Source organism: Salarias fasciatus, chromosome 15, assembly GCF_902148845.1.
Source record: "Salarias fasciatus chromosome 15, fSalaFa1.1, whole genome shotgun sequence".
In the NCBI taxonomy this organism is placed as follows: domain Eukaryota; kingdom Metazoa; phylum Chordata; class Actinopteri; order Blenniiformes; family Blenniidae; genus Salarias; species Salarias fasciatus.
In genome coordinates, this window is record NC_043759.1 from 9,497,253 (window position 1) to 9,515,180 (window position 17,928).

Here is a 17,928-nt window from a genome sequence, read left to right on the forward strand (position 1 = left end):
TTGTCAGGGCCTAAATCTTCTCCATAACCTGCTTTATCTTTCTCCCCTGCTTTTCCCGTGATCGAGTAATTATATTTCTTTTACCCTCGCTTTGTTTTTTCTTTGCCCATCTCCTTCTCTGATCCCCTCCAGGTTCTGAATGAGCCTCCATCTCTCCTCTTCTCTCTGATGGAGAAATTACTTTCTGCCAATGTTCCCAGGATGCACACATTCATAAATCAGCAGCGCGCTTAAAAAAAGTTACATTCTCACTTTGAAACACAGCACAGCTGCCTGTGTGTGTGTGTGTGTGTGTGTGTGTGTGTGTGAGAGAGAGCTTAAATCGTCACAGAACATGCAGCTTTATGTGGAAGTGTTGAAAGAGCTCACAGTGTGAAGGAACACGGGGCTCAGCGCAGCCGGATGAAAGGAAGTAGGGAGTCAGAAAAGAGGGATTTGACGTGGCGCTTTACTGAAGCCGGAGTTGTGATCGGCGTCTCCCCCCCTTCAGTCTGAAGACCCACTTCTGAGTGGACGGTGGGGAGACCTCATGGGCGGCAGAAGAATCGCCTTCCGCCTCGGCACACACACACACACACACACACACACAGCATGGGCTTACGTAAGAGTGGAATTCAATTATTTTTGTCAGCTTTCTCTCTCTGTCTGTGGATGTTAACATCAAAGTTTGCCGTTTGTGTGAGTGCACAAGAAAAAAAAAAAAAAACCCGCCTGTGATGTGTGCACGGACACAAATGATGAGATATGGCTTGTTGGAGTCTTGGAAGTTTATATATATCCATCATCACGGCACGATACGGGCAGACAGTGTTCCGGTGATCATACAGGCATTACTTCCTATATTGCTCTCTGCGCATGCTCACTTCTAGGAATGTTGCGTTCAATGACAGCAGCATGGCTCGTAAAAGAAAACATTGCTCTAAACATTACATCACTCTTTTTTTTTTTTTTTACAAAAACATGAGTACACAGTCAACCAGGTTTTTTTTTTTTTTTTTTTGTTTTTTTTTTTTTTTTTTTTACTTTCCAAACATTTTCTTACCTAAGGTTCTTAAATTCCCTGAACATTTTGTTGCATTTCTTGAAATTCACAACACACTCTATTTAGAACTCACAAACAACAAAAGAAATAAATCTGTCTCATAAGTGCATTCCTTTTGGACTGAAAGAAAAAGAAAACAGCACTTGATATTTCAAAAATGCAAATAGATGGCAAGTGATTATTGTTGCAGCCAAACAACCAAATGTAAACAGTCAAGTGAACTCATTGGCAAACATCTGAAAAAGAAAACTTATTGCTCAGCCAGTGTCTTCGTAGTCTTCCAGATACGCAGGGCGGCGTCTGGTGCATCTCGCAGGGTACCGTGGAACTGTTGGAGTACTGTCCTCATCATCGGTGTCTGGAGTAGGTGTGGGACACTGAGCACTGGCACTTATCCTTTTGAAAAATGATGAGTTCCTTGTGATGGAATGCTTGTTGTTTCTGGCAGTGACCATGGAGCCATTGATGCTGGTTATGGTGTGCGGATCACAGTTGTAGGATGATGTCAGCTTGTTTTGTTTTGACTGACGATGCAGCACGGCGTCACCAACACTGAGAGAACTGGATTTTGCGCGGCGACGTGTATCTGCGTTTTGCTTCATTTTTGTCTTTGCTTGCTTGTCACGCTCCCTGATCACTTGGTCAGTTTTGTTTTGAGTGGTACTGGAATGTGCAGGAATCTTGGTATTGATCTTGCGTTGGAACATAAGCTCTGCAGGCGATGCTTCAGTGGTGCTGTGTGGTGTAGAGCGATACTCACGAAGAAATGTGTTCAGTGTTTGCTTCCAGGGGATGCTCTGATTCTCTGAAACACGTACAGCTTTTCCAAGTGTCCGCATGAAGCGCTCTGCCGTTGCATTTGCTTGTGGCCATAGAGGCGTGATCTTCCTGTGATGACATCCCATGTGTGTTAGGAATTTCGAGAACTGCTCACTGTTGAAAGGAGGTCCGTTGTCTGTTTTGAGTATTCTGGGAATGCCAAACATTGAGAACGTTTCATCCATGACTGGGATCACCGTATTTACTGAGGTGGATCTCACAGGTTTAACGACTGGGTAGCGGGTGTACTCATCCACAAGAACTAGCAAGTACTCTCCAGTGGGGAGTGGACCGTAGAAGTCTGCACTGACTGAATGCCACGGTGACTCAGGTAACTCTGACATTTTTAGAGGTTCGACTTGTGTCACCGGGGTGTTTGCTTGGCATGCTAGACAGTTCTTAACCATAAACTCTGCTTTTTGGTCAATGTTTGGAAACCATACTTTTGACCTCAATAATGTTTTTGTTTTCACAATGCCCTGATGTCCTTCATGGGCTAACTGCAACACTTTGTCTTCAAGGGCTGAGGGGATGACGATCTTGAGGCCTCGAAGTATTATGTCATCAGTAGGTGAAACAGTGAGTTCGCCGCTGATTTGCTTGTATTTTTGCAGGGCAGTGGCATCCTGTGAATCCTTTTTGATAGTGTGCCATGTGTTGTGCCTTGCATGCTCACTGACCTTTTTCAGAAGGGGGTCTTTGAGGGTTTCCTCTTGGATTTCGGACAGAGTCATTGCTTTGGGCGTTGCTTGTTGTGCCATGAAGTTGACGTAGTCTTCAGCAACTTTTGTTGCTCTGGTGTGTAACCCATGCTGTGTCGATGCTGGATGCCTGGACATGTAGTCTGCTGGGTTTTCAGCTCCTTTCCTGTAGACTACTGCGAAGTCGTAGGGTTGTAGTCTCAAACCCCAACGTTCAATCCTTGCTGGTGGCTTGGAACGAGGATTATTCCAGATCACCTCCAGCGCCTTGTGGTCTGTAACGAGAGTAAAAGAGTGCCCAAACAAATACAGATGAAAATGTTCACAACTCCACACTATTGCCAGTGCTTCTCGTTCTGTCTGTGAGTAGCGTTTTTCTACGTCACTGAGTGCACGACTGGCATACGCTATTGTGCGTCTTTCTCCTTCTTTATTGAGTTGATAAAGAATGGCCCCCAAGCCTACTGGGCTTGCATCAACGACAAGTTCGGTTTGTTTTTCTGGATCGAAGTACGACATGACAGTGTCACTCGTTAAGCTGTCTTTCATGTCTTGGAGCGCTTTGGCATGCACCGAGCTCCAGTGCCAAGGCGTGCCTTTCTTGGTTAGCTCACGAAGTGGGGCTGAGATCGATGCGAAGTCTTTGATGAAACGAGCACAGTACGTTGCCATTCCGAGCAGGCTTCTCACCTCTGTGGGGTTTTCCGGTGCACTCGCTTCTTTGATAGCACTAACCTTTTTGGGGTCAGCTGAGATTCCTCCTGCTTGGAAGATGAATCCAAAAAATTCCAGTCTGGACTTGTTGAACTCACATTTGTCTCTGTTGAGAGTAAGGCCCTTTTCTTTGAGTCTCTGAAAAACTGCTGCGAGGCTGTTGTCATGGTCAGCTTGTGTTTTCCCATGCACGATGATGTCGTCGCTGAGGTTCTTTACCCCACTGATCCCTTGTAGTGCTTGGCAGATGGCATTTTGGAATACTTCCGCTGCTGATGAAATACCAAAGTTGAGCCGTTTGTATCTGCGCAGGCCTTTGTGAGTGCTGAAAGTTGTTATGTATCTGCTGTCTGGATGAAGCTCCAACTGGTGATATCCAGCTCTTAAATCAAGTTTGGAGAAGACAGTGGCTCCATTGAGTTCGTGGATGACGTCATCCATCGTCGGTGTGATGTGACGTTCACGTTGTATTGCAGTGTTAGCTTGTCGCATATCAACGCAGATTCTGACTTCATTTGGGTTTTTGGGTTTGGGTGGAGTCACTATTGGTGAAACCCATGGCGTTGGGCCTGTCACAGTTTCAATAATGTCACCTTCTTCCAGCTTTTCTAGCTCTTTTTCCACTCTTTGACGGATGTGGAATGGCACTCGCCTGTGTGGCTGACATGTGGGCTGAACAGTAGTGTCGATGTGAAGTTTGACTTGAAAATCCTTGAGTTTTCCTATGCCTCGGAAGAGTTCTGGGTTGTCTTTGACCAGTTTATCCGCCACTGTGCTTGGTTGAGGTGTGGACATAGTGTTGACTACGTTAATGAGACCTAGCTGTGTCGCTGTGTCATAACCGAGTAGGGAACAGCCTTTGCCACTTTTTACATAAAATCTGCACAATGTCTGTTTATCATTTGCTTTCACCTCACATCTGAACATGCCAACCAGTGACAGTGGAGTGGTACAGCCATAGGGAAAGATTTTGGTGTCCGCTGGTGCCAACTGTGGCTGTGGTGACAGCATGTTAAGAGCAGATTCACTCATGACGTTTACTGTGGCACCTGAATCTAGGACTACTGAGATGCCAGTATCACCAATCTTAACTTGGGTTGTTGGTGTGCTTCTTTTAGCTGTGCTGGTGGTCACAAACACATAGTTATCATCACTGCTGTCTGAGTCTTTACTTTCACTGTGCGTTGAGTTAGTGACATTGTAGACTTTCTTTTGTGATTTGTACTGTTTAGTGTAGCTCTTTGGTTTCACATCTCTGCTCATTTGTTGTTTTGGCTTTGACCTGCACTGTCTGGCAAAGTGATTTAGTTTGCCGCAAGCTTTACAATCTTTTCCTCGAGCAGGACAATCACCGTCGTGGGGATACTTCCCACCACAGTTTCGACACTGACTGCTCGATTTGTTTGTGTTTGCATGGGCAGTATTGTACCTCTTGGTTGGTTGTTCGTTGTGTTGCACCGCATTCACTGCTGCAGCTGCTCCTTGTTCCATGCCTGTTGCCTGCTGTTCTGACACTTCCATTGATCTGCCGTAGTTGAGGATTTCTTCCAGAGTCATGTTGGGCTCTCTGAGCGCTCGTCTGCGAAGCCTTGTTGATGTACAGCTCTGAATTAGTTGTCCTTTTATTTCCAAATTCACATCCGCGAATTCACAGTGTTTGGCCAGCATACGTAGTCTTGTGCAGTATGTGTCCAGATTTTCGCCTGAGAGCTGAACTGCTTTTCTGAATGTGTACACTTCATACAGCACGTTTTTCTTTGGAGTAAAATATGTTTCCAGCTTTGCTTTTACATCTGCATACTTGTCTCCTGTGGCCGCTAATGTATCGTATATGTCATGAACACGCTCACCAGCCAAGTGTAGAAGTAGAGCTTTGAGTCTCCCATCTCCGGAAATGTTGAAGGCAGTTGTGTAGTTCTCAAACCTCTGCACCCATTTGTTCCAGCGTGGTCCTACTGAACTTGGGTCCGTTTCGGTGTCAAATGCGGGTAGAGCTGGCGTGTTTGCGAGCGACATGACGGCTGCTTGAAAAAAAAAACAGAGAAAGTAAAAAAAACTTTCCTCCGGCGTGCTTGACGGCGCTTAACTTGTCCGTCCTCGATCAACGCCTTTTTTTTCTTCTCTCCTTTTTAGTCCTCGTCGCCAATGTGATGTGTGCACGGACACAAATGATGAGATATGGCTTGTTGGAGTCTTGGAAGTTTATATATATCCATCATCACGGCACGATACGGGCAGACAGTGTTCCGGTGATCATACAGGCATTACTTCCTATATTGCTCTCTGCGCATGCTCACTTCTAGGAATGTTGCGTTCAATGACAGCAGCATGGCTCGTAAAAGAAAACATTGCTCTAAACATTACACCGCCCATGCCAGAAGCTATCGCCGCCGTTACGCTGACATTACATCAACGCCTCAGTTGCATCATGGGAGCGAGATCGGTAGGAATGAAGGCATGAGGGTTATTTGTCTTTCTGTAGATTGTCGTTTCTGTTTGGAAACAGAGAAAACAACAATCTGGGCATCATGTTTATTGTTTTCTGTTTTACTTACCGACTTCTAACCGAGTCAGTCTTTTCTTTAACTGACCTCTCACTGATCAACCAGCATCTGCACTGTGATAGTACTGGCCACACATTTTAAAGGTCATTCAATTTATCCAAAAAGCATTCAGCAACCATCACCAGCCCAGATTCTGCAGTAAAGAAAGTGCAGCTCACAACATTCGACACTATGAATGAGGCGGTGCAGCAGCCAATAATGGACTAGGGGCTAATAGGATCATACTTGTCTATAACATAATACATTTGGCCATTCTGCAAGTAATAAAGCCAATAATGTAAAACTAGTGCAATAAAATACTGGAGCAAATATCGTGACGGCACTTTGCCAATAACTGAAGTGGTTATTACATTACTGGCTGTGTTTTACATTAAAGACGTGGCATCCTTTGAAAATGTTATTTACTGCGGTCAATCATGATGCAGAAGTAGAAATTGATTTATTTTTTTTTTTAATAAATGATTTTTTTCTTCCCAATTTGTTTTATGATATCAGTTGATCAATATTGGATGGTAAGAACCCCATATTGATTTATTGAGGCTCTCTCATCAATATTTTGTCACACTCGTGGCAAGTTGTTGTTTTATTGGTGTTATTACATTCAAAATGGTCAAAATGATAACGTTATTGGCAGACATTACAGCATTTGACCTTTATTAGATTATTGAATGCTGCAGGGACTCCGAGCCCAACAACCTGACACTTCAGAAAAGAAAAAAATTAGTTCAACATTGAAAAAATCCACAATGAATCACAGAGAATCCATAAATGCATATGTAAGATGAACTCCAGATAATGTACAACACTCAGGAACCAACACGTGATGTATTGCCTATGAATGACAGCAATAAAAATAAAAATCCCACCAGTGGAAGAAAACAGTGTGGCGTGATGGACACAACAGAGCATCTGATCGTTGAAGCATGTGGACGAGCACGAAGCTGGAGTCAGTCTCAGCAGGATGAGAGGAGGCCCCGGGGACGGCCCGGCTCATAAAAGAGAGGTGTAACCAAGTGACTGAGATGCAGCAGATGAAAATCTCTACTGAAGGTTACAAGTCCCGGGATTCCCGGCGGGACGCCGCGCCGAACGTGGCTGAGAAAACGCGCAGCAAAGATCCTGTGGGACTCTGAATTCCTGACAAGCAGCTGCTGGCAAAAGCCATCAAACGTGGTGGCGGCTGACAGGGAGCGCGAGGGGTCAGCGGTGACGTACGCCACGATCACAGCTGGAAGACATAGCATGAGAAGATCAGAAAGAGGGAACAACTGGGCCAGATGTGGCAGAGGAAGTTCCCAGAGGTCCCGGCGGAGACGGGGACATCGGGGGATGTGACACAGATCGGTGCTCTTATACGTGATGATTTAGTTGAACAGTATCGCAGAGGAGGAAGCCTCGGTGACCTGGATATCAGCTCAGCTGTGATTCAGCTGTTGGCACCAGGTCAGAGTCCAAATCGCAAAGATAAAGACAACAGAACGACTTTATGAGGGATGTTGTTTGTGTACATTTATTAGATAATAGCAATAAAAATAGCACTCTGATTTTTTTTTTTTTTTACCATTTATTTGCTCTCCACTACACAAATAGTGTCTCTACTCACTGATTGTTGCACACACTGATTTCTGCTCATTCACATGCAGTCGGGGCGATGTTCACGCCTCATGTTGTCATTAGGGACTGAAATCTTTATGACGCAGAGTGATTCATGCTCTGACATGATCTAACTCCGGTTATTCCTGATCAGTCCCTCCTCTCAGGACAGCTGATGTGTAATAACCACAACAATTTAAAAGTGTCTCACACCGCCGTAAAGACCAACTCATCCATCAGCACTGAATCAACTCATTTGATATGAAAGGTAGTTTTATTTCATAAAGTTCTACCTTCACCTTGTTCCGAGCAGCTTTCCGAAATATCATATGCTTTGGTCACTATGCTAAGTCTGAGCAACACAGTGCGAATGTGTTGATTTAACACTGCAACAGTGTTTTACTCTTTAAAGGGGACATATTAAGCTATTTTTCAGTGACGTTATATTGGTCTCAGAAGCCCAAAAACATAGCATTTAAGTTTGTTCGCCCCACATTCATCCTTTGTTTGGGAGTTTCAGCGGTCTAAAAAGTCGCTCTGACGAGCCCTCCTCAGAACAGGCTGTTTCTGAGCCTGCTTCCCGGTACGCACTTGAACGCATCTGTCCACGCCCACTCTCTCACACACACACACACACACACACACACACATGCACATGGTGGGGGCACAGTCAGGGGGAGGAGTAAATCTGCTTATTTCAGGATAAGCGGATCCAACTCAAACTCAACCGTTTCAGCAGGCATTTTCACAAAATGCACAAAAAAAGACAGGGAGGAAACAGACAATTTTTAAATTTGAAAGTTATAATGAGGCTACGGCAACACATACTGCTATAAGAAATTCTTCACAAAGTGAAAAAAAGCATAATTCTCCTGTTCAACTAGTCAGTATAAACATTAACCAGTTGTTTAGAACTTATATGACACTGATCTGATGAAAAATGATTAAAAAAAAGTACTTTTTTTTGCTTTATATATTCATTATTTTTAGCACTGCACACTCATTATTGTGGTTTTAATAAATGATGTGAAAATGATTGTGAGAGAAAAAAGAGTCAGTAAACAAAGGGCCATAATGAGACTGATGATTTTTCTTTCGTTCTTTTTCAGTGGAGACAGTTTACCTCATGGGACGATTCAACAGCCCATGAAAGTTTGGACTATTGCAGGAAAATCTTTCATTCTGTGTCATTTCTTCACCTCTATTTGTCCTGGCAAAAAGTGAAGATTTAGAAAAAGAAAAAAAAAACATGGCGTATCAAATGCAGTTTGACCCTGGACTGAGTGGTGAGCGCTCGGTTCAGAGCAGAGTGCAGCGTCTTTTATCTAATCTCTGAGTGGGCAGAAACTCTCTGCTTGAAAATACTTCTGTAAACTCTGGCATCCTATCTGTACATTTTTATTCTCTGATGTCTGCAGCCTCTTTTTTGGAAAGATGATATGTGTTAGAAAGCATACACACACACACACACCCGCTCGTGGTCAGAGAGTGTGGGAGTTCTTCCTGTTTTTGCAGCTCTCCATCGCTCTCTTAGCTCTGGTTGATACATATCAGCTATTACATAAAGATGCGGACTGCCTCGCCGTGCAGGGAGCGATGCTGCGCTGACTGAAATGTCAAGTGCCGTCAGACGAGCCGTTCCGTCAGATACTGCAGAGCTGCAGTCACACCCTCGCACGATCTGAGTGGGTCAAACCAGCGTCAGAGTATCCTTCATCCTGCGCGGGGCAGTGGGTGAGCAGATTCAAACACACCGGTGAAATGTCAAGTTTTGCAAAACTTCATAATTTTTGGGGATATTTTTTGCACTGCATCCAAAAAGGGTAAAAACTTTATTTTAAAAACTTATCTCCAAGTTTTTCTTGATTTTATCTGTCCAAATATCGATCATAAAGAACACAAAGTCAGCTTAGTAAATATATTATAACAGTTCCTACATTTTTTCTTTTCTTTTCTGCCAACCACATATTGAAGATGGATTGATGAGGAGACACTTTAAATGGCATTCGCCCCCCAAATGGTCCTGATTGGGCCTTTTCAGACCCACACATGTGAAGTAAGGATCATTTCCACTTTTGAACTCACTCTGCGGTTCTAAATGAGAAATGTTGACTCTTAAAAGCTGCTGGAAGTTGTTGCAGTTGTTCCCATGTATGTTGTAAACACCGCCAAACACCGTGGTCACAGACCGAGACTTGAATCCAGTGGGAAAAATGTCAACAGTAGCTTTGCGATTTTCCAAATGTGAGGATTCTTGCAGAGCTCTTGCAGTGTGGTTTATTTTTTTTTGTTCAGTTTGTCAGTTCTGTATCCACTGTGGCAGAAAGTTTTCTTTCTTTTTTCTTTTTTTTTTTTTTGCAGTTAGAAAAGTTATGAAACTGTATCAATTTGGAGATGTGCTTTATGCTGTGTGCGTTCGTGCGGTTATGTAAGCACTGGCAGTCGGTCACATCTCGATTGCAGATGGTTGCAGCTTAAGTAGGAAAGGTCATGAGAATTCCCACCATGCCTCTGGCTATCATACCAGTAGTGGGAGACTCGGAAATAATAATAATAAAAAAAAAAAAAACAATAAAACTTTAGATGGATTTTGAATAAGTTATTTGATGCTCCAGCAACTCTGCTGCTACTCTGGAGACGCATGCTGCTGCTGCAGCTCCTCAGAAAGTTTAAACTGCATAAAAGATGATGTAAACACTGACAAAAATACAGACATACAAATGTTTACGTTTCAAGAAGATGTATATTATTGAACGCACCCTTTGCCAGCGTTTCACAATGGCCGTCGTCAGAGAATAGCCTGCAGAGGGATCACTTCCCTCCTGGTGCCTGTGAGTCTGTGCAGGGCCGAGCAGGGATTGACTCGGCGGAGGAAGAGAGAAGACACCGGGACAGCGCAGACAATAGCCTGGACCCGCCGTCGCCTATTTTGAGACGATTGCTCACGGTTCAGTTTTGATTCGGCGCTCGACCCGCCCACTGACCGTCCAGTGTCATTATTTTGGTCTCGTGCGAGCCGGAGTCTGATCGAGACGAGAGTGGGAGTCGCAGGGTGGGCAGGGACCGCTGAAGGACTCAGTCCGCTTCCTGGATGTCTGTCTCTGCGGCGTGCGAACAATAGGACGAGGAGCTGCCAGATCTTTGTGCCAGGAACGTGCTCAGGCCGACTTCTGGAGAAAAAGTCCACGTCCCTCAGTGAAACGCTCCACCAGCTCCTCCGCAGCGACACTCATCGTGTCACTGTTTAGTCTGTCAGTTAATGAAATGAGACTTCCGCGGGGGGGGGGGGGGGGGGGGGGGGGGGGGCACGGGGCGCGTTCGATACGCGGCGTTTCGCTCAACGCGAGCTGTACCGGCCGGTGCAGAACAGGAAGCCCGGCCTTTGATGAGAGGAAGCTGGCCCTCGGCGTGGAGACAGCTGTCTGAGCCGACGTCCCGCAGGTCAGAGGCAGGCGCACACGCACACACGCAATCCGATGCCATCTATGGAAGAGGCAGCGGCTTGGAAACCTCCAGACGCGAAAGTACCGATGCACAAATCTCCGTCCCTGTTTATACAGTCCGTAACCTTCAACCGCTGGAGAGCACACTTTCACTGGCGCACGCTCTCCGGCCTTGCGCCGAAACATGAATCTTTAAAAAGATCCAGGAAGGACAGGGTCGGGCGATGACCCGCTCCTCATGCTCTCCTGGCATCATGTCTTTTGATCTTTCCTGTTTCCAGCCCTACGTTCATTAGATTTCACACACACTCTTCGCACAGCAGGATTGTTTTTACAGGGTGTTGGTAGGTCCGTTTCAGCATTATTAAGACAATCCATCTGCGCCGCACAAATATTTCACCCAATATTTCTAAAGCCAAAGCAGAGAGACTCATTTAGTCTGTAATATTTTCATAGGAGAGGCTTTTTTTTTTAATGAATTGAAATTACTCACGGGAGACAAGTTATTTTAAAGAAAATTCAAAGTTTAAAAATGTCCCCATTATTCTTATATACACATAATTCTTAAAGAACAATTCGTATTACAAGAGTACGTGTTTTTTCCAGGAACCTTTCCGTCACTGAGACATAAAAGAAACCAAAGAGACTAATCTCATTATGTCGGATGCTATACGTTTTTCTGACAGCGTGTAATTCAGATTGCAGTCTTTAAAATGAGCAGCAAACCACATGAAAAACAATGAGACAAGCACAGAATGTATAAGGCGATGAAGATGGGAAAACTGTAAAACACGCAACTAATGTATTTATTCTGCAAACTCACAACTAAAACATCTTTAACACAAGACCAAACAAATAAATGGAAATCTGAAAAAAAATGAATTGATGCTTTATTTATTATTTTATTCATTAATTTAAGAAAATGTGTTTTACTTCAGGGGCCTGAAGTGAGCCAGACTAGAAAACAGCAGCATTATATACCATAAATAACTATATCTGTAAAAAAAAAGTTTTCATTAAAACAAAGTTTTAATATGTGATCAAGTGATCAAGTTCAGATTTAATGAAGTATCACTTTCCAACATGAGAAAACTGAAGTTAAAATAAAATAACTGAAATTTCAGCATTGTCATTGTAGTAATCTGTAATGTTGCTAAAATTGTGTTTTTCGTGTCATTTTAGCTTTTATTTTTTGCTGCATCAAGGAGATTTATTCCATAAAGTCATTACAAAAAAGAATCATTGAGTTTTTCAAATTCAGCGAATGAATTTATCATGAAATCTTCCTTAACGTAGAGGACAGAAGAGAGCTGAATAACTGACTTTCTTTACCCCCAAATAAAGAAAAAACAAAACAAAACACATACATCTCCCGTGTTCATTGTTTTTCTGTTTTGGCTGGAGAAATGTAATAACAGGGGAGACCTCTAAACGTAAATTGTGATTGCATCTTGTGAAGAGTTTGGTTTTTCTGTGAGGTTTATGGTTTACGCTCCACGCCGATGTGACGCACTTCCTCTCATTCACGGACGCCGCTCTGCACCCACGTCTGTGTGTTTGCATGATAGTAACCTCATCCAGCGTTCATTCATCTGCGCTCAGGGCGTATACACACACATCACACACATACACACACACCGCTTCCTCCACCAAGTGCGTACTCTGGCTCCACAGTGACCCGACATGAACCCTCCACGCCAGCTCCTCACACTCGTCAGACCCTCCTCCTCCTCTCGTTTCGTCCACCCCCTCCACCTCCAGTCAGACATAAAGCACATAAGCAACCTTCGGTCCTGACGTCAAGGTTGTTATTTCACTTGTTTTTGGGGGGTGTTGTGCGCTTGAAGTTGTGTGTTTTGTGAAAACAAAACATGTGACAGTAGAGCGAAGTGAATAATCGACCCAGGTATGATGGAGATCCACCGGCTGTGTTTCAGTCAACCTTTAACAGGATAAAGGTTTATTGCCGAGTCACTGTTTGCAAAAATGTTAAATAATTTTGTTTGGTTTGTGCGTTTGAACTTTCTCATCCCATTTCAAGCAAAATGAGTTGGGAGAGCAAATCAGAGTCTGACCCTTCCCCGACCCCTTCAGGTAAGAGTTCAAGGCATGTAAAAAATGTTTATCATGACGGCGCGCAGCCGGCTGGAGAGGCATGTGAGGGGAGGACTGTCAGCAGACTCAAAGGTGATCAGGTAAACAGATTGAGAAACTTGGTGGAAAACACAATTTCATGCTGCGTCACCGCGGAGTGCGACAAGAAATGGGTTAGGAAGATGAAAAGTCAGAAGAATTTGTGCAGCAGGTGCTGTCATTGTCAGCGTCTTCCTCCAGAATCATTGTTTTTAATTGCAGTAGAGTAATTTCACCCTTCTTTTCCATTCACTTTACATATTTATTTTCATATTCAGACAGAAATCTTCTGCCATTTTGCAACTCCAGCAGTCAAACGAGGACCAAAACAACCACACACTGAACGCTTTATTAATCCTGACCTCCCGTATGGAGGGGTGTGCACAGAATGACCACATTACAGGCCGTACTCATTCCACAGTGTGAGACACAAAACCAAAAGTTACTCTCGATTTTCTTTCGTTAATGTGGCGGATTTACAGTTAGAGTCACTATGTGGCTCCGAGCTACAGAGACTGTACAATGCAAAAAGAAATTCACACATAAACAGCAAGCTAACATTTTGAACTTTGAAGTTTCTCTTCACTAGATTAAAAATTCATAAAGGAACAAACAAAGCTGTTTTTTTGGCGGGGGGGAATAACCTTCAGCTGGTAAACCGTTTTTAACCACATGAACAAGATTGTTGAATAACATGCTGAAAACATGACGCAAACATTCACATCACAGCAGATTTGCACCTGAGCCTTCCCCGGTTCAGATAATTAAAACCGTAAAGTGCGATCATCTTGTCGAGTCGTCTTTAGGGAAAAGAATCAGTCGGATTTCAAGGTCGCTTGAGTCACGCTCGTCTCTGAGTCGGTGGAATCTGGAGCGAGCGCGGAACCTTCGGATGTCTGATTTCAGTACGATTCTGCTGGCAGAGATGATGCTGACTCACAGTTCTTCAAAACATATTCAGCATTCATTACTCCCGCCCGTGTCTCTCCGCGAGGCTCTTTTATTGTCAGATTCGCACACGTCTTCAGATCGGATCTCCTCTCCGCCTCCTCCCCTTCCTCCCCTCGTCTCCCCGGCTGAGCCCTGCGTCCCGGCGGGCCGGTGGACGGCCGGCCTCCGGGTGTTGTGAGGCCCCGCTGGGCGCCATCCACACGGCTTTCTTTCCTTTTATTTAATCCCACAGTTGGTTTCAGAGGAACGACTGACAGCACCCCAGGAAAAGTGCTTCGCTTCCTTTTCGAGCACTCCTGAAACAGAGGGTTACATAACACTCACACTCACACACACACACATACACACACACACACACACACACACACTTACTCCAAGGCCTGATGCCAAATCATCCAATTAGCTGAGAGGAAATGAGGGAAAGTGGAGGAAGCTAGAGGAAAGAGAGACGTGAGTGGTAACAAAAGCTCTGCATTAGTTAACAATTCTCTACACTGATTATATTGTGCAAAACAATGCATCAAAAAACATAAAGTGCAACCAAATAGAGATATCATTTAGCTTAATAATGTTGCTTTAATTGAGACAAAGAAAAGCAAAACCCTTGAATTTCAGTCCATTAACAATATAATAAATATACATACTTTAAATTAAGTGATTAAAGACTGCAAGTTCCTGCAAAAATTGAAAATATGTATGACTCTACAGATGCATGCTCTTTGTACCTGTGGACCAAGGGCTATTTACCAAACACTTATTCAGAAATAAACCAAAATAAAGAAATAATATCTAAAACTTACTTAACTCTACTACTTTTTGCATGGCAGTGATTGTATAATTCCACTACAGCATGTATTTTAGTTGCACCATCAGTCCCCAACAATGCTTGGACTGGTTGCAAAATGCAGAGCACCTCCGGGGGAAACAGAAAACTTTGCAGCAATCTGTTCACCGTCTAACAAAACTATTAATATTCCACAATGTTCCTGCTTGGGGTGGACGGCTGATGGGAATCTTTGCGTCAATGAAAAACAGCCTCCATGTCAGAAATTACATCTAATTTTTTTAGTTTCTTTTTCGACAAGCCTTTTCCCCCTCCATAACCACTGAATGAGGAAATGCTCATTGATTGTACAGGTGTTTGTGTCCGGTCGTTGCTCCCTCGCAATAATATCGAACTGAAATGACCTCGCTGGAGTGTTTTAAAAACAAATAGTGCCTTTATTCTGAAAGGGAAGCGGTGTAATTGTGACAAATCATTAAAAAAACATTGAGACAATGATAAATTTATAATGCTGCAGCGGTTGGAGTGGCGATGATGACTTCCATATGTTCACAACGCCACTGTTGCATGTAATAAAAGAGCGTCTATAAGCTCCAGCTGTGATGTTGGTCATGAACTGGACGCAAATATCAACAGACCGGGAGGCCGCGCGGCGCCTTCTCCGTCATACGCCAGGAAGGGTCAGTCCCTCTTTGTGTGGTTAGGCGTGTTTGATCTTCGGTGGATGTTTTCTCTGGGGTGGTGTGCCGCGAGCTGGCCAATAAGACGGCAGGAAAGGGCACAAGCCCCAAAAACAAAAGCTGAAGGTGGAGAGATGTGGAGCAAGATAAGGAAAGGTAGGTTAAAGCAGGGGGAAGAGAGGGTGGTTACAACTACAAACACAAATATGTGTGTAATTGATCGATTACATAACAACAAATACGACCGCAGCAGTGATTTTATAACAATTATTTAGCTGTTTAACTCAGTATTCATGTTTTAAATGTGAATTAAAGGTTTTATAGTTGTAGTTTTATAGCCGTTACTGATGACACCTGTCAGTGGTCATAATGTTATGGCCTGGCGGGTGTATGCTGATGGAGCTTAGCTGAAGTTTTTGCTACAAACTGTAGATTCTTCTTTTCTTTCTTCTCCCTCCCTCTGCCAGGCTGAACTCAGCTCCCTGTGTGCTTCCTCTGTTTATCGCCACCGGATCGGCATACCACTCCTCATGCAGTTTCTTTTCGTGCCTCGTTTCCATTCTGCAGACGCACTTTTACACTTTTCAGAGACCAGGAGGAGGAGGAGGAGGAAGAGGAGGAAGAGGAGGAAGAGGAGGAAGAGGAGGAGTGCGCTCGTTCTATAAACTGAAACGTGAGCGAGAAAAACTTTTCCAAGCAGGAACTGCAAAATGAAACAATGGCTGGGAGATATGATTTTCGACACTCCTGAGTATAAATGCTTCTGTATATTTTTGGGGATGTGTAGGTGTGTGTGTGTGTGTGTGTGTGTCCTCACCTAGCAGAGGAATCAGAGGCCAAGCCGGGCCATCTGGTCCGATAGCCCAGAACTGACCAGTCAGCATTCGGCCGGCAGCTCTCCCTCATTCTCCTCTACACACACACACGCGCGCGCACACACACACACACATATCCACCCACGCACTGACAGACAGGCCTCGGCTTCGCCGTCTCGCTGGTGCGCTGATGGCCTTTGTGAGGCAGCCGCGCTGCAGGCGACAGGCCCGGCGCGGCGCGGCGCAGCGCTCCTCCATGACAAGCCGGCTTCGTTATTTCTGCGTTCAGGGGAGGATCTGGTGTCATCCTTCCTCCTCTGCATGGAAAATGAAATCAAGCTTTTGAGAACCTTTCGCCCGTGAGACACCAATGCCACGGGGTATTTTTTAAGGAATCCGCTGAGGAGAATTTGGTTTCATTTATTCATCAGTATGCAGGAGAGGCAGTGCAACGCCAGGCTGTGTTAGAGTAAATGTTTTGTTGCCAGGTCAGGTTGTGTGTGTGTGTGTGTGTGTGTGTGTGTGTGTGTGTGTGTGTGTGTGTGTGTGTGTGTGTGTGTGTGTGTGTGTGTGTGTGTGAGAGAGAGAGAGAGAGAGAGTGCTGCCAACTGTGCCTTCCCCTGTGTGAAATAAAACTGTTGGTTGGATCAGATTTGGATGCAGATTAAATACAAATATTTCACTGCTACACTGTCGCTCACGATTCCTGCACATAATATCCCGGAGCCACAGCGGTGATGTACGTGTGTGTAAACCATGAAAAAGGCTTTACTCTTTTATTTAAAACGTTCCAAAAACCTTTTTGCCCAAACGAGAAACAAACATAAGCCACAAAACCTATTTCCGAGTGTGTTTTAAAGTCAGGTACAGTGGTGCAGTGAGAATATCCTGCCTGTGCTGGGTTTGCATGTTCTTCCTGTGCATGCATGGATCGTCTCCTCGTACTCCTGTCTCCTCCCACACGTGAGTGTGTGTGTGATTGTTTCTCAGTGTCGGAGTGGTGATCTGTCCATGCTGTTGTTCCTACAGCTGCAGTCAGTTTGTGTCAGCTTTAGCCCCTGGGACTCTCGGCTGGAAGTCTGCTTGGCTTTAAAGCTGTTTTACACATTTTAGAAGACTGCATTACAAACTATAAAAGGCAGTTTTTATGTAAGTTTTTCATCTTTTTATGAGTTATTGAGGTATATTATAGTTCCAGAATTTTCAATTCTCCCTCTCTTCTCTCGGTCTTCGCTTCACGGGGTTTTGTGTCTGGATGAACAGAGGGCATATTTGTGCTTTTGGCTGTGCCATCTTGTTATGTCATCCTATTTTTCTGGCATCGGGTCTGAATCGCATCATGCCCGCCGTCTCATGCTCTGCCCGCGAGGGCCGGAAAGGTGTGCGATGCATTAAAGCCCACTTGGAATGCTGGTTACATTTCCAAAGCCATCTAATAGCTGTTCGGCTCCAAACAAATAAAACAAATCCACTCCAACCTCCTGGCTCTATCTGTGCGGAACTGAAAAGGATTGGAAAACTCATTTCGTCCGCCTCCTTTAAAGCCTCTTCTGTTGCTACATATGCAGCGTGAGCTATTCATATTCAGCTGCCAAATCAACAAAAGACTATTGAACTGTGTAGAACAGAGCAGATTTGTTTTGTTTTTTTTTTTATAACTCAGCGTAGGATTATGTAAAAGATATTCAT

The 17,928-nt window shown here is 44.3% G+C and overlaps 1 protein-coding gene across 1 annotated transcript; it reads right to left on the reverse strand.

Annotated features, from left to right (window-relative positions):
• Nucleotides 1–1,001: 1,001 nt before the first annotated feature.
• LOC115401458 (uncharacterized protein K02A2.6-like) lies at nt 1,002–5,156 on the reverse strand. Its single transcript, XM_030109652.1, has 2 exons — nt 3,298–5,156; nt 1,002–2,837 (listed from the first exon to the last, which is right to left on the reverse strand). Exons 1-2 carry the CDS (start codon nt 4,942–4,944, stop codon nt 2,817–2,819), a joined length of 1,668 nt encoding a protein of 555 aa, XP_029965512.1. The 5' UTR covers nt 4,945–5,156; the 3' UTR covers nt 1,002–2,816.
• Nucleotides 5,157–17,928: the final 12,772 nt, after the last annotated feature.